The 26689-nt window shown below is 37.4% G+C and overlaps 1 protein-coding gene across 2 annotated transcripts in view; it reads right to left on the reverse strand.

The window, feature by feature from the left end:
• Window positions 1-9631: 9631 nt before the first annotated feature.
• Window positions 9632-26689, reverse strand: part of zgc:77784 (uncharacterized protein LOC402947 homolog) — a 114470-nt gene continuing 97412 nt past the window's right edge. Inside the window, exons 17-26 of one of the 2 annotated variants that reach the window (XM_038303376.1) lie at window positions 21887-22090; window positions 21059-21098; window positions 20830-20963; window positions 20441-20728; window positions 17805-17943; window positions 15964-16265; window positions 15674-15769; window positions 12748-12927; window positions 12449-12570; window positions 9632-10219 (exon numbers count right to left, since the gene is read on the reverse strand). In XM_038303376.1, coding sequence (XP_038159304.1) covers window positions 10208-10219; window positions 12449-12570; window positions 12748-12927; window positions 15674-15769; window positions 15964-16265; window positions 17805-17943; window positions 20441-20728; window positions 20830-20963; window positions 21059-21098; window positions 21887-22090 — 1517 coding nt within the window. In that variant the 3' untranslated portion in view covers window positions 9632-10207. Of the gene's footprint in view, window positions 10220-12448; window positions 12571-12747; window positions 12928-15673; window positions 15794-15963; window positions 16266-17804; window positions 17944-20440; window positions 20729-20829; window positions 20964-21058; window positions 21099-21886; window positions 22091-26689 lie in introns of both variants that reach the window. The other variant, XM_038303375.1, reaches the window with a different exon arrangement.

Below are 26689 nucleotides of genomic sequence, written 5' to 3' on the forward strand. Positions count from 1 at the left end.
TGAGCTGGTATATAACTTTCATTCTATCTTCATTCTTTCATTATTTACTCTTTCTTGATGGTCAGATACTTTTTGTATCAGTGAGTGAGTTTAGAGACTAGAAAAATCCCATGACACTCACCATAGGTCCATCGTAGAGCCCCTTATATTCTATATCTACATGCTTCCCCCCTAAAAAAAGCGAAAAAAAATATTTTAATAAACAACATATGGCAGCTTAAATGTGCAGATGACACACAGCTATACATTATGATGTTAGCTTGTGACTCTATTCAAGCTCTGAGTAAATGCATAAACCAATGCATGGATATGCCAACATTTCTTTAGCTAAAAAAAAAAAAAGAGAAATAATAATGTTTGGACAAAGCACAGAGCTTTAGTTAATACAGCTAGAAAATACCAGTCAGACCTGAACCATCTGATGCATATAAAGACAAGGTAACAAGGCCAGCCTTTTTTCTTTAATGTAAAAAAAAATCATGAATTAAAGGAAATATGTCTCAGTAGGACCTTGAAGAACTAATTCATGCGTTGATCTTTAGTAGAATTGATTACTGCAATGATGTCTTCACAAAGCTGCATAAAAAATAGACAGCTGCAGCTGATCTAGAGCACTGCTTATTAACTAAGAAAATGAAGCACTTCACCCCAGTTCTAAAGTTCTTCTTCTTGCTCCTCAAATCTCAGAGAATAATAGGTTTGAAAATTCTTATATTAGTATTTAAATCAACGAATGGCTTAGCACCAAAATGCATTACAGTTTTGCTATTAACCACTCAGACCTATTAGGTCCTGGTCTGGTCTGGCTAGAATCTACACTGCCTGCCCAGAAACAAAGGCAAACAAGGAGAAGCAGCTTTTAGTTCTTATGCTCCACTAATCTGGATTAAACTCTCATTCACTGCAAAAGAGCTGAAGCCCTACTTTTCTTTAAATTAAGATTAAAAACGTATGTGCTATCTAGTGTCATGATTCCATTGGCTGTTTCCTTGATAAATGCTTTGGGAGGGATGGGAAGATTCGGCTTATGTTTTAGAAGTTTTCTGTTTGTTTTTTTGACCTTACTTTACAGAGTGGATTAATACCTATTAACTAAGGCTGCACAAAACACCATGCTGATAAAATGCATTTTATTAGATTAGAAGTGTTATTTTGATGACTTGAATATATTTTGTAGTGTTTTTATGATTATTAGGTGTGACTGGAAACATATATCCATATTGATAACATATCTTTTATCATTTTTGTTAATATTACCAATTTAAGTCCACATGATGTATTCAATTTTTATTTTTTGAAGGATTGTATTTCTAAGCATGATTTAATTTCACTGAAGGAGGATGCACTTTGATTTTCTTTCTTCTTTTTTTCAAAAGTTGCAAAAACCATATCCTTGCCTGATCACAATTATTCTCCACTTTGTGTAATTCGTCATCTTATTTTAAAGAAACATACTCTGAACTGTTTTGTTGTTATGTCACAAATAAAAGGTCAACTTTGAGGGATGAACTTATTTTGTCAAGGCACTGTAAATTTGAGAGGATACAACATGGCAGCCACATTGCCTTTACAGTCACAGCACATTACCACTAGGGGGTGGTTTTGATTTATTTTTCAGTACCGGATTCATTCCCCTCATCATTTGAATGATCTGTCTATTTTTTATTACCACAGATACAACAGATATGACCTTTTTGATTTTCAATTCAATAATACTTCATTAATCCTAAAGGGATATAAATTTGTTTGTTAACTCTGGTAATAAAATATTCTGTTCATTAAAGCTTAGTTTGGATCTAATCTAAAGATTTTTCTTATTTGTAGCTTAAAGTTTATTTATCCTCGGGTGTTATCTCAATCTTATCTAACCTGTTTGGACTACATGGTGCACTTTTATTTTGAAACCCCTCACCACATCAAACTATTGGGATGAAATGTAAGATAATTCTTCCATTTTACTCATTAGATATTGAAATGGATCAAATCTAACTGCAGCCTGACCTCCTGGACCTTATTCATCTGCTCCTGGAAGAATCAATTTGGTCTCCCTGTAAGTCCTCATTCAATAATCAGAATGCAGAAAGCTTTTTCCAAGCTGCCATCTCACTTCAGAACCACTGCTGTGAACCTGATCTCAGTTCCTGTTTCTGGAGCCCCAGATTGTCTCCGGATTATCTCACTTTTTTGTCCCCTTCACGAGGGTTACCTTGGTCCACAGAAACAATGGCAGCTCAAAGTTTTTCATAGATTGCAGAGTCACTGTCAGATTGATTACAGTCACTTTGCAGGATACTCTCCTCCTAGATGAGCATGTGTCAGTAGATATTTGCTTGCATTGTGTCACTAATTCTACAGCTATCCCTCACACCGAGCATGCATGAAGTGAGAGTGGAAAGAGGAAAAAGGGAGGAAAAAAACTTCCTTTTAACAGAAATAAATCTCCAGCAAAGCCAAGCTCAGTGTGAGAGTCCTTTTGCTTTGGCCGACTGGGGGTAACTTTTATGAAGAAACCTTGTTTATACAAGCACACACACATACACGCACAGGTGTTTGGATTAAGGTGCCCAGAGATACTCAGAAATACATTTTATATCAATTAGTACAGTGTGCATTTTATAGACATAGTTATTCGGTGTATATTATGAAATTTCTTTTTCTCTCTTTCCGTAGATTTAAAATTGAATCTGCTATGTTACTTATTTCTTTAGGTAGGAAAGGTTCATCGCCAGTTTTTCTCTAATTTTACATGTTGGCTTTTGCTATGGTATGGAGTTTGCATGTTCTCCCTGAGCATGCGTGGGTTCTCTTCGGGTACTCCGGCTTCCTCCCAAAGTCCAAATACATGACTGTTAGGTTAATTGGCTTCTCTAAATTGTCCTTAGTGAGTGTGTGAGTGAATGGCTGTTTGTCCTGTGTGTCTCTGTGTTGCCCTGCGATGGACTGGCGACCTGTCCAGGGTGTACCCCACCCCTCGCCCATTGACTGCTGGAGATAGGCACCAGGACCCCTCGCGACCCCACTCGGGACAAGCGTGTCAGATAATGGATGGATGGATGGAGTGATGGATGTTCTTAGAGTTCCTTAGCTCTAAACCTTATGATTACCTTTGTATCTGTTAGCCTGCAATGTTTTTAGATATCTTCTATAAAGTTATGTCAAAGTAGTCAGCAGGGTACAGATTTTGAATTAAATTAAGGATTCAAAAACATGTTTTTTACCATTTTATTTGGATTTAACACTAGGTTGTTACTTTTTATAAACGGCCAGACTTTTTTTGATATTGGATGTATGAATACAACAAATTGATTTGAAACTGTTTCTGTTTTTTATTCTCAGGCTGTATTTATTTATTTATCTGACTGTTGGTTGATGGTGTGGAAAATCTCCATATGGCATGAACTTAGCTTGAACTGTATGTTTAACAGCACTCTGGCTACATTCCATGTTTTTAAAATTCCTCTATGAATAAGTTAGGATTAGATTATAAACTTTACTCTTAAACACTACTGTACTGTGGAACCATAGTGAGTTTTTTTTTTTTTTAGATTGTTTCAATGAATTTTTAAGAAGAACCTACAAGAACATGTAGCCACTTTAAACCAGAGGAATATGCATGCAGATTTGTCATATCTCAGAAAAAGAACCCTAGTTAAGCTAATCTGTGGGAAAATAATAACAGGAACTCCAATCTGTGCCCAAAGCACACCAGTAATCAGTTACTGGCTGCTGTCTGAGCAGGACACTTGATTTGTGTTTATGTTTTTAAGAGTGGAGCAACTTGTACATGGTCTATTTAGCTTCTTGACAATACAATGCAGACAAAAAAAAAACATAAAACGGTTTGAAAATGGTCTAATAAGTGGTTCCTACTGTATGCAGAAAGATTTTCCTTCAGCATTGGAATGCATGAATGTTCACGCTAAGCATAGGTTTTTACAATAATAATGCGTTTCTCTTTTTAAAAAAAGTTTGAAGACTTATTATTTATTACAAAATGTCTTTTTATTAATTACATGAAGCGGTACATTTATTAAATGGACGATGTTGACAACAGTAAAGCAAATCACAGAGAGATGTCTAGCTTTGATATACAACAAATTATTTTGTCGAAAACTAGAACCTGAACTTTGCAAAGCTCCAGAGGTGGGGGAAGGGTGTTGTTAACCTACCATTACAGCGAACATTCAGGGCAGGGGAGAGAGGAAATAAACAACGAAGTGACATACGGCTTTAAGAAATGATAAATGCAGTTTTTAGAAAAATACCAGGTCTAAAGAAAGCTATTTTCTGACCCATATTCTCAGCAATTGAAAAAAAAAATTTTTTTAATATCCACGAACATAACATTGTAGGCTACTTGGCCGATTGCATTAGCCGACTAGCTTTTAATTACCAAAATAAAAACACAACGGCACAGCCAAAAGTTAGGAAAATCCAGAGTTTTCCGCACATTTTTTTATGTTTTCCCATTACGACGTTAATGTTGTAATATCTCGGTTGTAGCAGTAGTTCGGCAAGTGGAGATTGCACCTGCAGGTGACTTGTCGTCCTTTCCATGTATGTCTGTATGTATCTGTATGTCAGATCTTCTGTACTGAGGAACTTTTTGGCCCCCTCCTTGCGTGCATTAAGCAACTGGAAAATGAAATAAAATAGCAAAACAAAATTATTGATAAATCTTTTTTTATTTTTTTTGACGTCTTAACTTTTCACTTCACCATACATTTGCATTAAAACTGTTTCATGCACAATTGGCTTGCTTTATTCAAACTAAATGCTGGAAAATAAAGACAAATTATCTTAGGGTGGAAAAAAAAACACTGGTTGGTGATGGGTTGCTGAGAAGGAGAACTATTGCAACTGCAGGTGCAAAGCTAGATCAAAAATATGAAAGGCATTTATTTAAAAAAATATTGCTTATAAATAAAGGGGAGGAAAAAAATGAAAAAAATGCAGGATTGTAAAGTCAAATAAATTAACTAGAGCAGTTGTCCAATTTGTTAATTTTTCATTTCCAGTTAAACCCACAGAAAATGTTTGTTGGGTTAAACAGTACTTTCTGGGAACCTAAAGTAACAATGAAATAGATCCAAATGACCTATCAGTAACCATGTCTGTTCCAGCCCAGATCATTATTAGAATTTCTTTTATATGTCTTCAGTACAGAGGCCATAACAGGGGCCAGGACATGATCTACAGGGGCACTGGCCCCCATTGGCCCCTGTCTGGAACCGGCCATTGTGAGGAATGATGACACCGTGGCGAGGTGCACTGTATGCTGAATGAAAAACAGAAAGCACAAACGCTGTTTAAGGCTACAAGATTGAAAGTATTGAAAATAAAAGACCAATACTGTTCTGTTTCGTGTTTAAGAAATAACTGTTAGTTAATAAACAGTTGTTGAAAAGCTGCTGGCCTTAAGTGTGTATGGGGCACGGTGTGGGATTGTTTTCCCCGGGGGGCGGGCGGTTGGGGGATAAGCATCTCCCTGAAATGAGTTTTTGGAACTTGGGATGTCTGGTAATGATGATAGGATAAACCAACCAACCCCTTGATGAATATGATTAAATGACATAACCCCAATAAAAAATTGTTGGTTAATGTTCCATGGTAAAGTTAGTTTAGTAAACACAGGTGCTGCTACCCATAAACGTCATGCTAGCACTAGTGGCTAATGATGATTTTTTTTTGTAGCCTACACTGAGTGCATCCTCTCTGACAGGATTTCTAATGGTTCATCATTTTGTCATTGGTATCCTTTTTTTATACAATGAATGCACAGTAGTCCAATGTTACCCTACAGTATCTGGAAGACTGAATAGATCTGATGAGCAACTTACAATAACTTCTTATGATGATATAATGTGATAATATGTGTGATTGACTGTGACCTCTCTCTCTCTCTCTCTCTCTCTCTCTCTCTCTCTCTCTCTCTCTCTCTCTCTCTCTCTCTCTCTCTCTCTCATTTAAGAGCTGTTGCTGTGCTGTGGTGGAGTTTACATTTTACAGTGTTAACAAATTAAGATTTTGGAAGAATTTTAAGTGTCCACTCTCACTAATTTCCATTAACCTGACCTCAAGGTATTGCACAGTTGGTATTGCACAGTTGGTATACACATTCAGTACACCAAAAAAAATGCGGTGGGCCAGTGTAGTCCAAAATGCCAGGGCCGATTTTTGTTCCAGTCCACCCCTGGTCCAACCCCTCTGAACCATATAACCTCTGCAAATTGCAATGGATTGCAATCATCCTCCGGTAGGAAAATTATGGTCTGAGATGCAACAGAACCCAGCGTTTTTTCCACACCATCCGAATGCCTTCATGTTGCAATATATTGAATGGTTCTTCAACTAATAGGATCCACATATAGAAGGTTCACCCACCAGATGACAGAGCCGGCACTAGGGAAGCCTTTCATATCTCACTACTGTCACTTTTTCAGAGGCTGTACGCTGAGATGAAGGCTTCCCGCTCTCATTAAGCTACGTTTAGCTTCACAATGCTGCAATCTGAGGAAGGCATCAGCACGAGCACAGTATCTCCTATCAGACAAGGCCTTTTCTGGGAACATGATACAACATACTGGGAGTTTATTGAGACTTCAGGGTCATTTGGCTCTGGTGGAAAAATGTGAGATCATTCTCTTTTCTTACTCTGCTCTACAAGGCCTCTTAATCACAGAGGCACAAAGAAAGTTACATCTTAATGGTTTTCATTTCCTGTCACGGCTTGTAAGCTTTCATCTACAGAGTCTTTCGCAAAAATATTTACATTGCTTTACCTTTTATTAATATCACTTTAAGTTTTTCACATTACAACCACAATTTAATGAATGCTAAAAGATTTTACTTGATAGACCATCACAAAATAATATAAATACAGACGATCTTTGAGGGATATTAGTCAACTGTCATATAGAACAAGTAACACGGCAGACAGGCCAATAGTGAAAGAAATATACACTCACCGGCCACTTTATTAGGTACCCCATGCTAGTAACGGGTTGGACCCCCTTTTGCCTTCAGAACTGCCTCAATTCTTCGTGGCATACATTCAACAAGGTGCTGGAAGCATTCCTCAGGGAGTTTGGTCCATATTGACATGATGGCATCACACAGTTGCCGCAGATTTGTCGGCTGCACATCCATGATGCGATTCTCCCGTTCCACCACATCCCAAAGATGCTCTATTGGATTGAGATCTGGTGACTGTGGAGGCCATTTGAGTACAGTGAACCCATTGCCTTGTTCAAGAAACCAGTCTGAGATGATTCCAGCTTTATGACATGGCGCATTATCCTGCTGAAAGTAGCCATCAGAAGTTGGGTACATTGTGGTCATAAAGGGATGGACATGGTCAGCAACAATACTCAGGTAGGCTGTGGCGTTGCAACGATGCTCAATTGGTACCAAGGGGCCCAAAGAGTGCCAAGAAAATATTCCCCACACCATGACACCACCACCACCAGCCTGAACCGTTGATACAAGGCAGGATGGATCCATGCTTTCATGTTGTAGACGCCAAATTCTGACCCTACCATCCGAATGTCGCAGCAGAAATCGAGACTCATCAGACCAGGCAACGTTTTTCCAATCTTCTATTGTCCAATTTCGATGAGCTTGTGCAAATTGTAGCCTCAGTTTCCTTTTCTTAGCTGAAAGGAGTGGCACCCGGTATGGTCTTCTGCTGCTGTAGCCCATCTGCCTCAAAGTTCGACGTACTGTGCGTTCAGAGATGCTCTTCTGCCCACCTTGGTTGTAACGGGTGCTTATTTGAGTCACTGTTGCCCTTCTATCAGCTCGAACCAATCTGGCCATTCTCCTCTGACCTCTGGCATCAACAAGGCATTTGCGCCCACAGAACTGCCGCTCACTGGATGTTTTTTCTTTTTCGGACCATTCTCTGTAAACCCTAGAGATGGTTGTGCGTGAAAATCCCAGTAGATCAGCAGTTTCTGAAATACTCAGACCAGCACTTCTGGCACCAACAATCATGCCACGTTCAAAGTCACTCAAATCACCTTTCTTCCCCATACTGATGCTCGGTTTGAACTGCAGGAGATTGTCTTGACCATGTCTACATGCCTAAATGCACAGAGTTGCCGCCATGTGATTGGCTGCTTAGAAATTAAGTGTTAACGAGCAGTTGGACAGGTGTACCTAATAAAGTGGCCGGTGAGTGTAAAGTTAATCATAATCCACAAATTTGGGCACATCAAAATGTGAAAATCTAACCCTATACATCACCAATAACTGAACTTGTCTTCAACAGGTACCAGAGAGCTGGTTAGAGTTTATGGGGAGTGTTGTTAATTAAATGGAATTAAATTAAATGCAGGTTTCTGGGACAAAAACTACTATAGCAACTTCCAAGACAAAGACTGGGACAGAGGTTAAACTTCCAACAGGACAAAAACACCATCATCCTACAGCCAGATTTATGACTGGAGGGTTAATATAAAAGCATATTCCTTTATTACTATAATATTACCCTGCTATTGAACATGAACATCATTATTACCAACAGTTTGATCCCATCCTGCGTCCTGCATTCTCAGTCACCTGAAAAAGAGCGGCACTGAACTTATTCTGTTGCATAAGATCTCCATTAAAAGCCAGGATGTTAATAGCTACTTCAGTCCATTTATGTTTATTCAAAAAGTCACACATAAATATGCAGACACTACGGAATGATCAAAGGTGCACTCAGTTTGTGTCAATTTGGGGTAAGATTTCCAAAAAACTTCTACAAATTTCTACTTTTGAAATTTCACAATTGCATAGGCTTGTTTTTCTTTTGTATATCACCCTTATTCCAACATCTGGGTGCTTTCCTGTGCCTTGCTAAAGAAAATATTTTACTTTTTAAGCTATTTGTGACATTTTATATCCCTACAACCATTAATGTATTTTCAATTCTTATAAGACAAACATTTTTGCACAGAGTTGAATTGGAAGGAAAATTGTTGGATTTACAACACTGTTACAGAGAAATTTGAGAAATGTGTTAATCTTTTTCAGCCAGTTTTTATAAAAAACGCTTCTGACCATTTATTATATATGTAAGAATATTTCAATCTAAGCCATTCCAATTTAGCGATGGGTGTATGTTAAGGGTTCTTGTTGTGTTGGAAATTGACCTCTGAAAATTTCCAATTGTTTTCCAACATCTAACAGAAAAACTTCCTGGTTTAGCCTCTGTTTAACTTTCTCCATCTTACCCATAAACTATGACCAGCTTTCCTGTCCCTGCAGTGAAACAGGGTGTGTATCTAATTGGTTCCTCTCCAGTAAAACTGTTAGGTTCATAATATGCCAACATCATTTACCTGCAGTTTCCTACAACTGTAGCTTGGAAATCTGTTGATCATATCAAGGATCTACCATTAATGAATTAAAAGATTAACTATATTTGTTTTAGAAGTCTAAATGATAAGGATAATAATGCCACAAGTTTTAGAGTGCTTTGCCGAGTAGTTCTTTGTGTAGAAACATTCCTCTTCACACTGAGGCGGCGCACCAGCTGACTGGAAAATACAGGCTGGCGTTGTCATCCGCAGAGTCCCGCTGCTAGAAACATAACTGTTATTCTTCTGTCACAGTTAGTAGATTTCACACTCGCAAAGAAACCTTTATGTAACAAAGCCTTTTATTTTTCAGATTTAAAAATTAACACACTGGTGATCTAACACGGTTATACAGCCTCACAGGAAGGTGAAACAAAAACACTGACACACACCCACACCAACATCATGAGATTTTTGCTTCTTGTCCCTTCCACCATCGCTCATCAAAGACACGCAGCTTCATAGCTTCATGATCAGAAGTAAACAAAGGATACATTCAATAATCTGCTGTACAACATTGCAATACTTACATTGAATTCCCTTTAACCTGAAAATACCATACTTTCCCCCGTATTAATTTAGCAATATATCTGATCAAATCTTTCTAAAAAAAAATAACACTGAGGGTGTCTTTATACACAGAGGAGGGGGTGAGAGAAATCACACACTAGAAAGAAATTAATAAAATAAAATAAAAACAGAACACATATAACATTTGAAAAGGCAGATTGCGAGCCTTGACACTGTTCCTTTAGTCTTCAGCTTTGCATGGGAGGCCATGGCAACAGATTGATGGTTAGCGAAGACAGGAAGTTGAGGAGCATGAGAGGAGGTTTTCACATCATGTTATCGGCTGCTGTCTATATGAGATTCTGCAGAGAAAACACAAGATGGAGAGAAATGGAAAAAAAATGCTGTTAGACTAACAGGAACATTTGCATACAAATTACACAGAGAACAACGGTAAAGATCAACTCATGAATAATTTTTAAAGTGGTATAATACTGAAGATACTGTGCTACATCATCTCTAAAAAAACAATTTTATTTCTTATCAGAAATTCTTCTTGAGAGAGAAATTATATCAATGTGTAGCACTGATTTAGATCATCACAATTACATGTGATGTGCTGTTTTCGTTTTGCCTGCTGCTCTTCAGGAATGCAAGGCATGTTTTTCATATTTTCTCCAGTTGTCCAATAAGGTAGCAATGAAAAATACCCTCAACCCTTTTTCTTATCACAGTCGAGATAAAAGTAAATTAGCACAGAACAGAATTAAGTTATTCTTAACTGTAATTTCTTTATACCTTTTGAAAATTATTTAATGTAGCATCAGACACAAAAAATAAAATATACGCCCTTTGTCAAAATTCTTCATTATTTTTAGTGCAAAATATTACAAAGTCAATCTGGATAAAGGAAATCTTTAAACATCCACTTAAAAGTTAGAAATAGACTTGCATTATTCCGGTAAGAACATTTGCATACAAATTCCGGTTACGGTAAGACATGCTAAAACGTCTTCAAATTTTGGAAACCAAGTCCAGTGGTTATTTTTTGAATTTTTACGGAATGACTATGACCTGGATGACTGAGAACCTTCATCAGCATAGCATGTCTTAGTTTTCCTATCAGCGCTACTCTGTAGTTCCTCCAGAGTTATCAGGCTGCTTCTCTAATTATTACAGCTCTCCTTGCCTTGCTTGACGTGACTCATGACGTTGCTCCCTGCTCCATCTGTTGCACTGGCAATGAGGTCTCAGTGGTTACACCTACATAATTACCAAGGCTATGAGATGTACTAGCTCTCCCAGTGGTAACTGCCAGATTCTTGAAAGCCTTTAACCACATCTAACAAGACATGGAAAAGAGGGGAGGATGGGGAATTCCCAGCTCCTAAGAAGGTCAGTGACCTTCATTCAGTGCACCCTCTAGACCTCTGAGTTGTTATTGGTCATTGACCCTGTTCTTCTCCACACAAATGAAACTTTTTATAAAGCCATTAAATGCTTACTACTGGTGCTAACTGATTTGGGGTCTCCACAATAAGTCCAGGCATTGCCACATGTTCATAAATTTCTCAACGATGCCATACCAATGGCCATCTTGTTTATACATTCTACATAATTTATCCTACATATGCAACAGAGAAGGTTTAGAGTTGGATAAAAATTAAGTCAGCCAGGAACATAAACATTTGTGAGAGAAAAAAAAAATCCAGATTATGTGGATATATTACTATATCTGAAGGTCTAGTGGTTTTTTTTTTTTTTAACAAACTTTTATTTTAAGGCAACAGAAGGTGGGTTTTTGATTTCTCACAGAGTTTAGTTCAGTTGTGACAACAAATTCATGTCAGGAGAAGATATGTTGGGGGAAAAAAAGCTACAATGACCTGGTTGCAAAAGGGGCCACCCCGTTAAATCAATCCCTTTTTGAAGCACTCAGTTTTAGTGTTTAATTCTAAAAAGAAGAGATGCAACATCAGTTATAGTAAAGTCTAAATTTAATTTCCAATCTCTTGGAATTTTTTTTTATCTTAAATCTAAAGCCACAGTTAACTGGGAGGTTACACATGATTTAAAGGTTTCACCGAAAAGAAAATTGTAAAAAAAAAAACTCTTTAGAATCGTTTATAGCAGGCTCTGACTGGTAATCTGTGACAATGGGTATGTGCCCGGTGGGCAGGTCCTAATCTCAGGGTGCGAGGCCTGGCCCTTCTTAAATCATACTGGCCCCAACACATACTCTCCAGTCAAAGCACCTACCTGTGACAGTAAATAACTCAAGGAGCTCAAGAAGTAATACAATGTTAACTACGTAAATGATGCATGCAGTATATATATAGCCCTTCCTTGTCATGCACATCCTGGTTTGTATTTCTGTTTCTTCAAACTGTAAAATCCTATTTCTTCAAACTGTAATGATCTTGGTCCTGTTGCTGTGAAAACATTTATTATTAAGAAAATGTTCAAATCATGATTCAGTAACATGGGTCTGAAAAGGGCCTTTTCCTCCTCAGTTTCTTGCTGGCTTGACATTGAACAGCACTTTTACACCCATGCTGTGCAACAGCCACCAATGGTCTGTTCAAACATACCTCATCTCTCTTCTGAGAAGCAGCGGAGGGCTGAGGAAAGAGGCGTCCCCCAAGGGACCCATATCCCGATATCTGCACCTTGGACAGAAGGTTTGGCTTTCCACATGGGGTTACATTCTCATCTATTTTGGAAAAAGAAACGTCTCATATGTAAAGTGCTGACTAAGAACATAAACCTGCCATCAAAGGAAAGATTTATTATGAAGCATCACAAAAATACTTAAACAAACCTACACAACAGGTTGCTAGATCTGGCATTTTACGATGTTATTCATCTCACTGGGTATTGCCTTTTTTACCTTGTGATAACCACTTGTCAAGTCCTTCCCTTGGGGGTGAGAAATCTTCTCCTTTCTTTGGAATAGTAGGTAAGTCATTTCCCTCTCTTGTTCCGCTATCTGTTGGTCTGCGACTCAAAGTGTCCACAAAGAGCTGCGGGGAGTCATCTGTGGCAGGAGGGGTCGGCTGCGGGGGAAGGTCTGGGTGCGATTCATCAGTGATAATTAAAAACACGCACATAGAGAATTTTATCTTAAAAGGATTATTTTGACATTTTGGGAAATGTGCTTTCTTCCTATGAGCTCGATGAGCAGATATCACTCTTGTTTCTGACCTGCTTAATTAATGTTTCTTAAACTTCATCACTACATTTGCTTTAAAAACAATACACATAAAACTACATAAATCCCACAACATCAGTTAGTGACAAGCACTGTAATGTTAAACTGTTGTGTATTTATATATTATAAATGTCATATAAGTGTTATTGAATTAAAGGATATTGAGGTATAAATTGATACTGAATTATTGTCCGCCTCAACATAAACCCAAAGATTCTGACTTTGTGAGCTCCTTGATTCCGCCCTCGCTCAGACAGCGAAGGAGCCACTGTCAGCCCTACAGTGAGATTAAGCCCGAAACAGATGGATTTACCTCCACCTATTCCTCACAACATGCACTTAACCAAAATATTGCAAACCAAAGAAAACACATAATGATTTAAAACAACATAACTGAGCTTTGAGGAACATTCAAGGAGAAAAAATAAATAAATTTACCCATAGATATCTTTTCTGCACTAAATATTATTCTATTTTTTGCTATTTCTTCTACAAATACGCCTACATTTTTCATTTGAAACATGATTTGCACATGCATAAAGGCTCAAACACATAATTTTGAGCAGCTGCTCATTTTACACACACAGTACGATTTGCACCTGCTTTTAAGATCTGTTTGCAATTGTTTTATTATTCACAAACCTTTTGAAGATCAAGCCCATAGAGTGCTGGTAAAATGTTTAATTGCTCTCATCAATTAAAAAGCTCCTTCTTTACTGATTGCCTGAAGTTTCTTGTTGTTTACTGTTAATGGAACCTCTTGAGGATATCTTTCACCACGTCCATCTTCCATAACACCAAATTTGTGGAGAGTATGATTGTTATGTAGTTGTCCTTCATTGTTCTTCAATAGTTACTATACAGGGGCTGATTTAGAAAATTTGGGGCCCTAGGTAAAGGGAGGCATGGGGTCCTCTGAATTGAGAAGACAACTCATAATACAGATCCATTATAGTGATACAGAAATTTTAATAGATTAGACAAACATTATTTAATCAAATTTGTCAGCCCATAATGATGTTTTTAAGATAATAAAATTATATTATTTCTAGGGGAAATAACAGTTGAAGATATCTTTAATCACATTTTGGAGAGTCAAAATGTATATTGTATATAAAATGATATTTTAGTTAATTTGGCCTAGTCAAAACTATATTTTTTTAATATCCGAATTATCAAATATCTTCATAGTGCTGTCACTGAGCTACCCTAACAGTTGCCTGCAGAATTTTGCGTGGCTGCAATGGTGCAGGCTCTTCTGACAAAGTTGTTTCAAAATGCTACAATATAGAAAGAACTCAGCAGTAAGGGATGTGCGGAGAACAAGAACTTTGTGAACTCTAAGACTGCTTCAGAAATCTGTCATGAATTGTGGTGGGGAAGTTAGTTGGAAGCTGGAGATTCAAGCTTCGCTGATTTAGAGGCACCTATCTCACCGTCAATCCGATTTAGGAGCTCAGACTTTGGCTAGATGTTCTCTGTTACTCCCTCTTCTTACCGCGGTGGTTCTTTAAGGGACCATCAACAAATTTCCGAACTAAGCACTCTTGAGAAATAAGAATAAATCCCTTGTCTCATGACCAACTGAAACAAAGGGAAATGTTCTGCAACTTGATTACATAAATCAAAGTTTAAAGGTTCTCTCCCTTTCTGTGCTGCAGCGCAGCGTGCATTTACCCTGCCTGCATTAATCAGGACAGCAGACAAGAGAAAGATGAGCAGGAGGCGGGGTTAACAATCTACTCGCTCTGGAGAGCAGAGTTCAACGCTTTTATATGTTGTCGCCAAAGTCTCCAGTAACAGAAAAAAGTCGCTAGAATTGGCACTAGGCTCTTTTTTTTAAATAAAAGCCTTAGAGGGGTCTGAAAAGTCGCTAAACATAGCCAAAAAAAGAATTAAGATGGTGATACAGCTCTTTGCACCATTTGTCTTCAAATGGTTTGCAGCTGTCTGTTTGTTTGGACCTTTCTGCACATGCACAGCAAATGGACTGAGCCAATGTGGTGGACAATGAAGGGGGGGCCAGAGACATGGCATTTTAACGAAAGGATTTTTATGAAAAACATAATTAATGCGCACAAATAAGTAAAAGCTGTATTAACCGTACATGTAAATGGAGTTTTATGGGGCCCCCAGGAACTTGGGGGCCTAGGCAGCTGCCTATTTTTACGTAATGGTAAATCCGCCCCTGCTACTATGAGCCTCTTGGCTTCTTATCTGATAATGTGCTCTCCTTACCTGGCCTGTCAACCTCAATGGTCACTTGCTTAGAAAATAGATCAAAACAGCCTTTCTCCAGTATTTAATACAGTTTTATATCCTAACCATGCTTTAAATTTCTCTTCATTCCTAAGCCTAAATTTATTCAAGTTTTGCTGAGCTTCCTGGTAATCATGAGGCTGTTTGTTTCCTGGTGTTCTTCAGCCAATTTATGCTTTTTTAATTAAAATTATTGATTAAATAGATTAAAATTACACTGATGAGCCACTGAGAGAAAATGTAGTAATAGGAGTAATGCTTACACATTCTGGGAATAGTCTAGAGGTCACTAATGTACCTGTTTGTTTAACTGAAGCAGAAGTGACAAGTGTGGCTCAGGGTGTACCTGCTGTGCCTCCGTGCTTCTCTCTCCGGTTTTGTCCATCCTTTGGCACTTTCTTCTTACTCCTGGATCTGTGAGCAGGAGCTGCAGGGCTGGAATCTGCAGCCAAAGCAGGAGATTGTCCTGACAAGAAAGCATGCTGACGTCATCTTTAGGAAACTTACACAAAAGGAAAAAAAAACTATGAATAAATAAAACATGATTTCTATGTACAAATATTTTCTGCTGAGACACTCTATGGTCCTATAAGTGGAATCTTAAAATATGAGCTATTCAAATGAATTCAAACTGACCTTTGCTGAGGCCTTCTCCCCTGAATTTATCCACCCACTGGTTGGAGTTGTATACATCACTGCCTTCCAGTGCCTTGGTGTTGGTAAATAGGTTAGGGTTGGACTGGAACTCGTGGTGGCGGACCAAAAGATCAAAATGCTGAAGGCGTGGACTGTCGCTGGACTTCAGTGCATCGTGCTGAGGGGAAATTATTAGTTCTTCTGATTTAGAGGGCAGGCTAGATACTTCCTCCCTGGAAGCATCCATCAGGTAGGTTCTGGCAGGAAGTGGAGGACACCAGTCATCATCCTCCTCCTCGGAGCTAAAGGTTGAGTAGTGAATAAGATCAGGGTAAGGACATTCCTTTTTACACAAACCTAGCTTGTCGCATATACTTTTGAACACATGATGGAATTTCAATATGATGTTTGAGGCTTCAAAGTATTTACCTAAACTATTGTTAAACCTCTGGCCACGATTCCTGTCTGTTGGGTCTTCCAGATTCTGCTTTTAAATAACATTTCTCCTGACTTCCCTTTTCTCAATAAATGAATTAGTAAATTCTCACATTGGAGAAACAAATTTATCAATTATTGCTTTGTGGTTATGTTATGCACAGGATGGGGGTCCTTACATACCATCACATCACTATTCTGTAACCATTTGAATAAATAGAACCATTGTAACTTGGAAGCAACTAAGGTGATGACGTTAAGGATTATTTCTGAACAGAAATTAAAAAGCAATGATGAATGAAATGCATCAAAATGACAATTAAACCTACATTAGGAAAATAGTCTTAAATCTGTAAAGATTTCCATAGTAAAACATGTTTTTTTTTGTTTTTGTTTTTTTAAAATGAATAATGTAGCAGATTCCTGCTGTTTCCACAGAACATGCAGGCTGCAGATTCCCTTCAAAGCTATAGCCAGATGTAATTCAAATAGTTTCCTTAGGCTGAGCCACAGAGGAGAAGCTGTTTGTGACCTGCAAATACATGCAAGCAAACTATACAAGGAGTTTGACCTTCAGAATCCACAGAAGATTATTCTTTGGCATATTTCTGTATTCTGTAGGTGCATGGGAGATCTAAATAATCCTGATCCCTCTTCCAATATAATCTTTCCTTAAATTGTGTTTTTTTTTTTCATATGCTGTAGCTGAACTAAAGGAAATGAGAGTTTTAACTTTCTTATAATTAACTACTTAAAATCAATTTGTATAGTGATTTTCTTAAACTATGGCTGAATATTTTAACCAGCTTCAATGGAATCCAAAACGCGAGTTAGAGCATCCAAAGGATGCTGATTATTAAGACATATTTTTAAAAGTTCCTAAAAAGATTGGAGTTAATAAAAATATGAAGACGAGATCCACCTCCATGATTCCTGTTGTCATCTCAGCCCCATCAGGGCTGTTTAATGACGGACGTGTCATTGAAAATGGAAAGTACTAATTCAGCCTGTCAGACAGAGGCTAAAGTCATTATAAAAGACACGGCACAGTCAGAACAGCCTCTCTGATCCCACCCCGTTATGTCCGCAATCTAATGTGTCAGAACCAGTTAGACTAGACGCTCCCCTTTACCGCCTCAAAGCGCAATCAGCTCGCTGCCTAAAGACACACAAGTGTTAATTTGCAAACTCCCCAGTCCATCAAACTTCCCTTAAGTTTGGCTTGACAGCCTTGGCAGTGTTATAGGGCAGCTTTGATACCCAGTAGCCTTAACTCCATCTGTCAGGGAATTGGAGCCAAAGGCCTTCTCAAGAATAATAAAAGAGCCTGGATGAAGAGAAGCAGCAAGAGCTGAATGTTCCTGGAGCACAAAGAGTCTGGAAAATCCTGTATTTATGAATTTTACCTGTGCTGCACCTCTTCATTGTCTGATTTTGCACGACCTCTTTCTTTGTTTGGAGGAAGAGGCAGTGATAAAACATCCACCCAGGTGAGCGGAGCTGACTTGGACAAGGATCCCGCAGATGGTTGTGGAGCCAGTTTGTCTGAAAGAAAAAAAATATCACAGCCATTGATATACTTAGTTATAACTAATAACACAAGGTTTGATTATTTGTAATATCTCTTTCTCAGGTTGATTGATGATTTATTTATCGACCATCTCTGCCTTTAATATTAAGCATTAGAGTATAATAATTTTTGTAGCTACTATCTTTATTTACAGCTTTACAAACATATCTGAAAAAAATAAAACTACAAGGTTAGGTTTAGGGGTAGGTATGTACTAGTGATAGGTTTAAGGATTAGAGTATGAGGTAGCCCATAGTAATGAATAAAACATAAAAAGAAATCAATGCCTATTCCCCATAATGGTAGCCTAATGTTTGCGTGTATTTCTCTGTGCATTGCACCACATGAATCTTTTTGATAAAAGAGATAACTTGGGACAAAAATATTCTTATTAATATTTTTCCAGATTCAAGGTCAGTCCCAAAGAGCTGTAATCTCTGAGTGTGTATGGATGAGAAGGATGATGAATCTCTTAGGTCCTGTGACAGGTCTTTGCAGAACTTTCTGTTTTTAAATCACTTCAGCTTACCTTGCCATTTGCTTTCGTTTTGCCTCATTTACTTCCTGCCTTACCTCTTAAGGTTTCAGACTGCTGACTAACATAAGTGTGGTAAAAGCAGTAAATATCTATAGAAATTTTTAAAATAAAATATATGAACTAATAATTGAAGTATTAATTACAAATGTTGCATATTATAAAATCTACATGATTAACTTATTTTAAAGGGATGCCAGAGACCAGACACGCTGACAGCCTTAGATGGGCCAGGCACAAAATAGTTGAATATGGCCCCCACCTTTGACGCTCATATCTCATTGAACAAAACACAAAGAACGCTAATTATCTTTAAAAGTTTTCCAAATTGGACATTTTAGAAAAAAACGATTAGTGAATATGCAAACTTGGTGTTCCGAGATAAAAAGAAGCACTGGTAATATAATACCTACTTTGTATCCGTCCACTATCACAGAACAGTACACAGTCTTTTTGTCCTGGATTTGACCCACATCAAAATTGAATTAGAAGAAATTGTAAAAAGGGTCATAGAATTTTTTTTTTCTAAATAGACTGAATTCATTTTGTCCTCTTCCAGATAAACTGACCACGCAAAGGACTTAACATGAGGCACATTTCACAACTCAGCCTCTATAGCATGTATGCACTCATACAATGATTGGTAGACAGCTCAGTGTTAGTGTTATAACCAGGACAACATCCACATGTGACAGAAAGAAGCCGTAATAGAGGCTTCCATTTTCTGGTTGAAGATGACTTCTCTTCCCTTTCCCAAAATATTTTTTCTACAATTGTATTTTCAAAGAAATTGTCTAAAATATCAGGGGTTTAAAAAAAAATCAGGGGTTTCAAAATTTTTTTTAAATGTTATATGTTATATTGTTATATACCAATCCAATGGTTGAATAACCAAATTACTTGGATTAGAAACAATAAATGTGTTGTTGGACTTATTATTTATCCAACAATTTAGGAGAAAAGGGCTTTTTGAATCCGCCTCATCTGTTCCTGTTTGACTATGACACCACCCTGGAGAGAAATATCAGCTGTTCTGCTGCCATCAACACCTTTGTTTATTGATGCTTGCCAGTTTTTCCAGTGTAGTCCTGTTTCTCTGACTGTGACTGGCTGGATGTGCACTCTTCATCCTCTGACATGGGAGTTTGGCCTGGCTGTGTGTTTCCTGGACGGGGCCGCTTTTTACTGTTGCGCCTACTATCTCTGCTTCTGTCTCCTTGAACCCCAGTCGGCCTCTGCAGATGGCCGCTTACACTGAGCCTGGTTCTGCTGGAGGTTTCTTCCTGTTAAAAGGGAGTTTTTCCTCTCCACTGTCGCTACTAGTATGCTTAGTGTGAGGGATTGCATCCAAGTTAATGAGTCGATGCAATTAACTGGTTTTCCTTAGATAGAAAACTTTCAATCAATTTGAATGTATGATCTGGTGAACTTAAAAGTGCCTTGAGATGACATGTGTTGTGAATTGGTGCTATATAAAGAAACTGAACTGAATTGAATTACGAAGGTGGTTTATTATACAGTTTGCAATTAAAATCTTATAAATTTCCATTATTTAATTACAGACCCTGTGATTAACTTAAAAAAATATTTTAATCTTGTCCCACCACTACTTTAAATAGTCCTCTAATATATATTTTTTAGGATTATATGTACATATTTAAAACAGGCATTGTCAAAAAAAAAAAACATCCCTACATATAATAAATGCCTTGGTTTGTCCCAAAGTATAAGCTTTATCCTTACTGATACTGTATGTTCATTAACAACAATCCAAAATTCAATGACACAATTCTGTAAAGATGAGAAAGCCAACTTTATCACATAGAGGTGAACACTGCACTTAGGTACTTAGTTTTTTTTTCTGATCATGAATTCTTGCATATCAAGGTAAAACTTTTATTCATTATCTAAGAATTTGTAAGGAGGAAAATGCTCACCGTTGCTTTTCTTAGCATACTGAAGTTTGGCATATTCTGACCCAGACTGGCCGGACTGAATGGTCCACCGGTCTAAGTCCTGCTCCAGACTCATATTTCCAGCCTTTGACAGAACTGGGTTGCTGCTGTAGGGGTCTGGACCCTGTTTATATGACAGGCTGGAGTAGGTGTCATAGTAAGCCAGCAGGTCGTCCTCAACTGCTGTGTTGATGGTGCTGTAAATGGGGCTGTCGTTGGACTCAGTGCTGCGCTTCTCTGTCTGGCTGGGGTAGTTGATGATCCCGACGGCTGGAAAGAAGAGTTTCTGTGAGGCATTATCAGCCACAACCAATATATTTTATGCTCTCACTGGATATTTCACTCCATATTCAACCTACACATGCTCTTACAGTTATAATATCTTTCTGAGTCCAGTTTTCCAGAGCAGCAATTGACAAAGTCTTTGCTGTGAGTAAGGTTAGGAGTGGGCCAGGAGTCTGCCAGCCAGGGGTAATTGCCCATACCTGACCCCAACAAGCTGGGCCTTGAGGAAAAGAGAGGTGAGAATTTATCAGTTCTGTTTCCATTAAACCCATAGTGGCTATTATCATGTGAATCAAACCTTAAAGAAGAGTTTACCCTCCATTGATTCCAGATCCTTCACTGTGAGCAAAGCCAACTGCAACAAGGAAAACAAGTGCTAAGATATATATATCATGTTTGACACAGGAGAAAAGAAACCTTTCGCCTTCAAACAACTTTTTTTCTTCCTTTAAGAATCCAAAGAAAACAAAAACATTTAGCCCTGAGTTGTTATTCTCCATAAAACAATCAAATATAAGCAGGTTTGAATTAATTTAAATTAAAATACGCTTCTGATCTCCATATCCAAACACATGCATACAAATGATCTATATACATTAAAGTATGCCTGCAAGAAAATGCAGCTGCAACAGTCAAAGCCATGCAAACTGACATTATCAGAAGATAATCTGAATCACAATAATACAACAGTTGCATAAAATCATTCTACATGAGCTTCACTGAACGCCTGAAGTACTGAACAAATGATATATTTTTACCCAAACACCCCAAGCCTTTGTTCTAAATCTGCACTTCTGTGTTTTGAACTTTAGTTGTGCAAACTAGGAAGCTTGGATAAATACATTTAAATGAACTGTGTATGAGATTAAAGTGCAGGATTTGTTTTGCAAAACAAATCAAATTTAAAGCATTTATCACTGCTGAAGATGTCCCCTAGAGGTTCATTCGGAAGTTTGTCACTGTCACTGGTTGAAAAACAAAATGTGAAGCTTTTTTCATTAACAGCTGATTTCCTTTTCTCCATATCTCATCCCACATATTGGATGTGACAACTTGGAGTGAATCAAAGCTCTAAGGCATGTCAGGATAATTCATTTGCCAGCAGTACAAGTTGACCAAAACAGGACGTTATCAGCTCCTCACCTGCTGGTGTGTATGCAAAGGATGTGGTGTAGTGTCCTAGCTGCTTCCTTCTGTGGTGTCGGCAGTATAGCCATCCGCTGAAGCCCATCAACACCAGCCAGGCAGCTACACCCAGCCCTGCCATGAAGGCTGGCAGCTGGATGAAGCTGGCGATCTGCTCTGCTATGCTCAGATCACTGTCTTTCTTCACCTCCACTGGTTGGCCTGCAAGACAAACAGACAAGGTCAAACTGCAGTTTGATAAGTCAACAGTAGTTTGGATGTTTGTTTTTTTTGTTTAAGACTGGATTTATACACATTCTTGGATTATACTTTCGAATAGACAGTGAGTTTTTACCGACTTGACAGAGTACAAAGTTGACTCCATTCATCCATCCATCCATCCATCCATCCATCCATCCATCCATCCATCCATCCATCCATCCATCCATCCATCCATCCATCCATCCATCCATCCATCCATCCATCCATACAGAAACGTTACGTTCTAAATTTTTACATTTAGATGTGTCCTAATGGGTCAATTTCTAAGTCTAAGGGCCGGATCTATCAAAGGTTTGCGTGTATAAAAGTGTGAGCTATTTCACTGCGCACGCTAAAAAATTTACAAACTGATCTATCAACAGCGTGCTAAAAGGATTTGGTCTTTAAAACATGCTAAATAGCGCCTCTTATCCATTTAGTACTTTTTCTGCAATGAATATGCAATATGGGGCGTTTACACGCAAAAGTGCGTCTTGTGGGAGGAGAACATGTAAATATATTAATTTAGCACTCGCAAAGTGATTTATTAAACCTGAAAGCAATTTTGCTAACGGTATCTGACTCTATATTTAACACGTTTCAAAAGAAGGTGCAAATGGTCTGTATGCGTAAATGCGCACACATGGCAGCGGTTATTGTTGCAAGAAGGAGACATCGAAATGAAGCAAGGAGACGCAGAGAACGCATTTTTTCACTCCGTGTGAATATTTTTGGAATGAACGAGGAAACGATCATCAAAATATATCGTTTATCCAGCATTGACATTTTGGAGCTGTTGGGGGAACTCCGAATGGATTTGGAGCCAGCCACAAGGAGGACCCACGCAATACCAGATATCACAAAACTCCTTGCAACATCGGATCTCCCAATCTAGTCTTTCAGAAGTGCTGTCTGACGTTCTAAATGCCATGTCGCCCTGACGCCCTAACGGAGAAACCAGACCTCCCCCCTGCGCCTGTGGACCAACCTGCCAATGCTGCGGGGATGCGTACGCGCAGTAATCTCATCCACAGTCACTTCTTGTGAGCCATTTGGTATGTGCATTTTTCTACAGGCCAATACAAAACACCTGTTTTTTTTTTTACTGCAGTGAAGTAGAAATTCAGCCACATACCAACTTAGGGAATAAAGGTTGCCAAAGTTTTTTCTTTATATATATATATAGATATATATATATATCTATATATATATATCTATATATATATATATATATATATATATATATATATATATATATATATATATATATATATATATATATATTTTTTTTTTTTTTTTTTTTTTGGGGGGGTCACTGTAAGATTTAAAATTCTTAATGCACTAGTTTGTACAAACTACTTTGCCGCAAACCACAAAACGCGCAAAACCATCATTTAAATAGGGCGTCTCCAACAGTTTTGCACCTGCCACCTGTTACGCAATCACTCTTGTTAAATCACCCGCAAACCATGGTTCAGCCCCTTGCGCAAAATTCCAGTTTGCGAGCGCAAATTACTGCACGCAAAATTGGATCTTGATAAATCCAGCCCTAAGTCTTTTCATTTTGAAAATACAGAAAATACAAACATGTGTCTAATGGTGTGGCTTTGACGTTATAGAAGCCTCGAGACAGAACAGTCAGAGGAAGTTTTCTCTCTGCTGACAGACATTTGCTCAGATGTAGCAAACAAGACCTTAAACCGAATAAATGTTGAACAAAATCTGCCTCCTGATTCCAGTTTGATGTGTTGGTCATCGGTATCAAAAACAAACCAATTACTCCTAAAAGTTGCAGACAACTATCTAAATTAGTTTTAGGAGCAGACCTTGAGCTGAAAATCAATCTTCAGAATGTCTCAATCAATTCTTTAAGTTCCTTCAAACTTGGTATAATGTACCACAATGCCTTAAAGAACCTCCCTGAACAACTAAATACAAGCTTATATATACTGAGATCTATCATCTATCTAGTTAGTTAGAGGTACCAGTGTTTTAATTTCCCTATGTGAAAATTTTTTTGTTTTGTTTCACATTGCTAAGTTAAATAAATAAATGTATTAATTAATTAATGAAAAATATTTGATCTGCCACAGTAGTGGTGTTCCAGGTGAATGTATCAGCAGATATTGGGGGCAGAAGCATTCTAGTTAGCAATTTGACATAAAAAGGTAAAACATTAGAAAATAGTTTTTTAGGTTAATAAATAAAACCTATTTATTCTACCAGCCTATTTTCTATCATATGCTTCTCTTTTTCAGTGAATTTGCATTCAATCAAAAAGTGCATTCAGTGTCTCTCTATATGTTACACCTAGTGCAATAACTATATATCTAAATATAAATATCCATCTATATAAATATCCATGCAAACACCCCTGCTAGTATCCTGCTATAAAAAAAAGCTGTCATATATGGATGCACTGTATAAACTGTATACATCCCATGCACCTTTTTCTTCCTTTGGCATCTTCTGCTTCTCCTTTGACTATTTTGAGCTAATACAATGAGTCGACCAATCAATGATTTCATTTAAGTTATAAAAAAATGACAAACACATTATTGAGATGAATGAAACACAGATTGGTATATGTTTATTTCTGCTGATATTGACTATAAAGTTTTACAGCTACTGAGAACCCAACATTCAACTCATAAAACTTCGAAAATGTATATAACACAGATAAGTGATTTTAGAAATTTATCTAGCTAAAAATCAAATCATTGCACTAAAGTAAGCAGTCTTATATACGGTCATCTGTTTTAAAAATAATGTATATTTTGGAAATAAACTGGAGCTTGACTTTACACTTCAAGTTTACATATTTTTACGTTAATATTTTTAATGTGTGATTTAAACTTTTAAAACTGTATTACTGAGAAATCAAGTATTCCTAATTTAATAAAATGGACCCAAGTGAGAAATTTAAAATGTTTTTAAAAGTAAAGATATTTACAACCTTCATCTGCCACTGTCATAGTTTTGTACCATCATTGTCTTTTTTTTATTTTTGGCAGTGGAAGCTGCAGAATCAGTGTGTCTAAGCTAAACTGGACATATTTTTCCCTGATGGTTTCTGTGACTATTTACGTCCCTGTAAAAGGTCAGCCCCCTCTGCTGAAATCCACTTAGAATACACAAAACAGAGACTGGAAATGATGTTGCATCCCGTCACACTACAGCTGGAAGAAGATCTGGGTTTCTATAAAACTAATAAAGATGGAGGAGTGGCTCCATATCAGAGATTAATCATGAAAATGTTTGGTGGAGGTTATAAAACCCTAAAGTCCTTCCTTTTTCATTCACTCTCAAAGGCTTGCTTTACCTTTCTGTTTAGTAGAGGTACAACAAAATTGAAGGGATGGACAGAGCATTGTTTTATTCAATTAATAATTAATTCAATATAAAATAAAATAAAATGTAACTGCTGTAGAAAAAGGCATTAAAATATGAGGAAAAGTTTTGCTTTGTGGAGATTTTGTAATGGAATATTATCTCCATCATCACAGCTTTACAACAATAAGGCTGAATTTGTTTTACTGCTATGGTGAACACTGTAAATTTTAAACTGCTGAGTCAAGGATAAATTCTATATGTGATTCTACTTACAAATTCCATGAAAATGACTCAGCCTTTAGTTCTTTATCATGGACATTCACAGCATCCTCTAATGCTTTTGACAAGCATGATATAAGACATTTTAAAGCCTTAATTCACATTTTGTTCAAGTGGCCTGGTCTCATACTGACAGAAAATCTATTTTTTTATTTGGGCATTTTTATCAACAGCAGAAAAAATAAGAAATATCTGTTTTGACCAAAAACACATCCACCATATTAATTGGCTCCCCTGCTGTTTATAGCATTATTCTTTGCACAAGTTCTATAGATCCCTCCTGGGTTTATTTCCGCTATAGGATATCACACCATAAACATCAACAGAAAACATATTGCTTGTATCTATTAGTAAGTACTGATTCTTCAATAGCTTTAGATTAAGTATTTATATTTTGTTCTGTGAGGTTATTATAATTAAAGAGAAGATTCATATTTTCATGGTTTATCATAGAAGCATTGTAATTTAGCTGACTTTATAAAGACAAAAAACATTTATTCGGGATTTTATCACGCGTACCGACCAACAAAGCCACAAATTCAGATTTCTGCACACTTCCTACTCACCCCTACAACACTGACAGAGGATGCTGTACATGACAGGCAGACAGCTAGATGGCTAAATGACAGCTGGATGGAAAGGTAGGGAGCAAACATATGATTTTATAGGCAAATGCAAATTGCTCAAATACATCTTAAACAATGGTTATAACTCCCAAAGTCACAAGTTAGATTTCATGGCAGGTTTTGACGACTAACTGAAAACATTAAACTTCCTGGGAAAAGAAGTAATGTAAAAAAAAAATTAAAGCAATTTATCTTAAAAACTGTCTTGACAGCTTGTCAAAAAGAGCTATAATAAGTTACACCATAGCAGTATTGTATTCTGAGCTTTCATATAAATTAATATTAAATTGATTTCAGGGTTAGGAGCAAAATTGTTCAATTT

This window comes from Cyprinodon tularosa, unplaced genomic scaffold (genome assembly GCF_016077235.1).
Source record: "Cyprinodon tularosa strain WSP-4 unplaced genomic scaffold, ASM1607723v1 ctg51, whole genome shotgun sequence".
In the NCBI taxonomy this organism is placed as follows: Eukaryota; Metazoa; Chordata; class Actinopteri; order Cyprinodontiformes; family Cyprinodontidae; genus Cyprinodon; species Cyprinodon tularosa.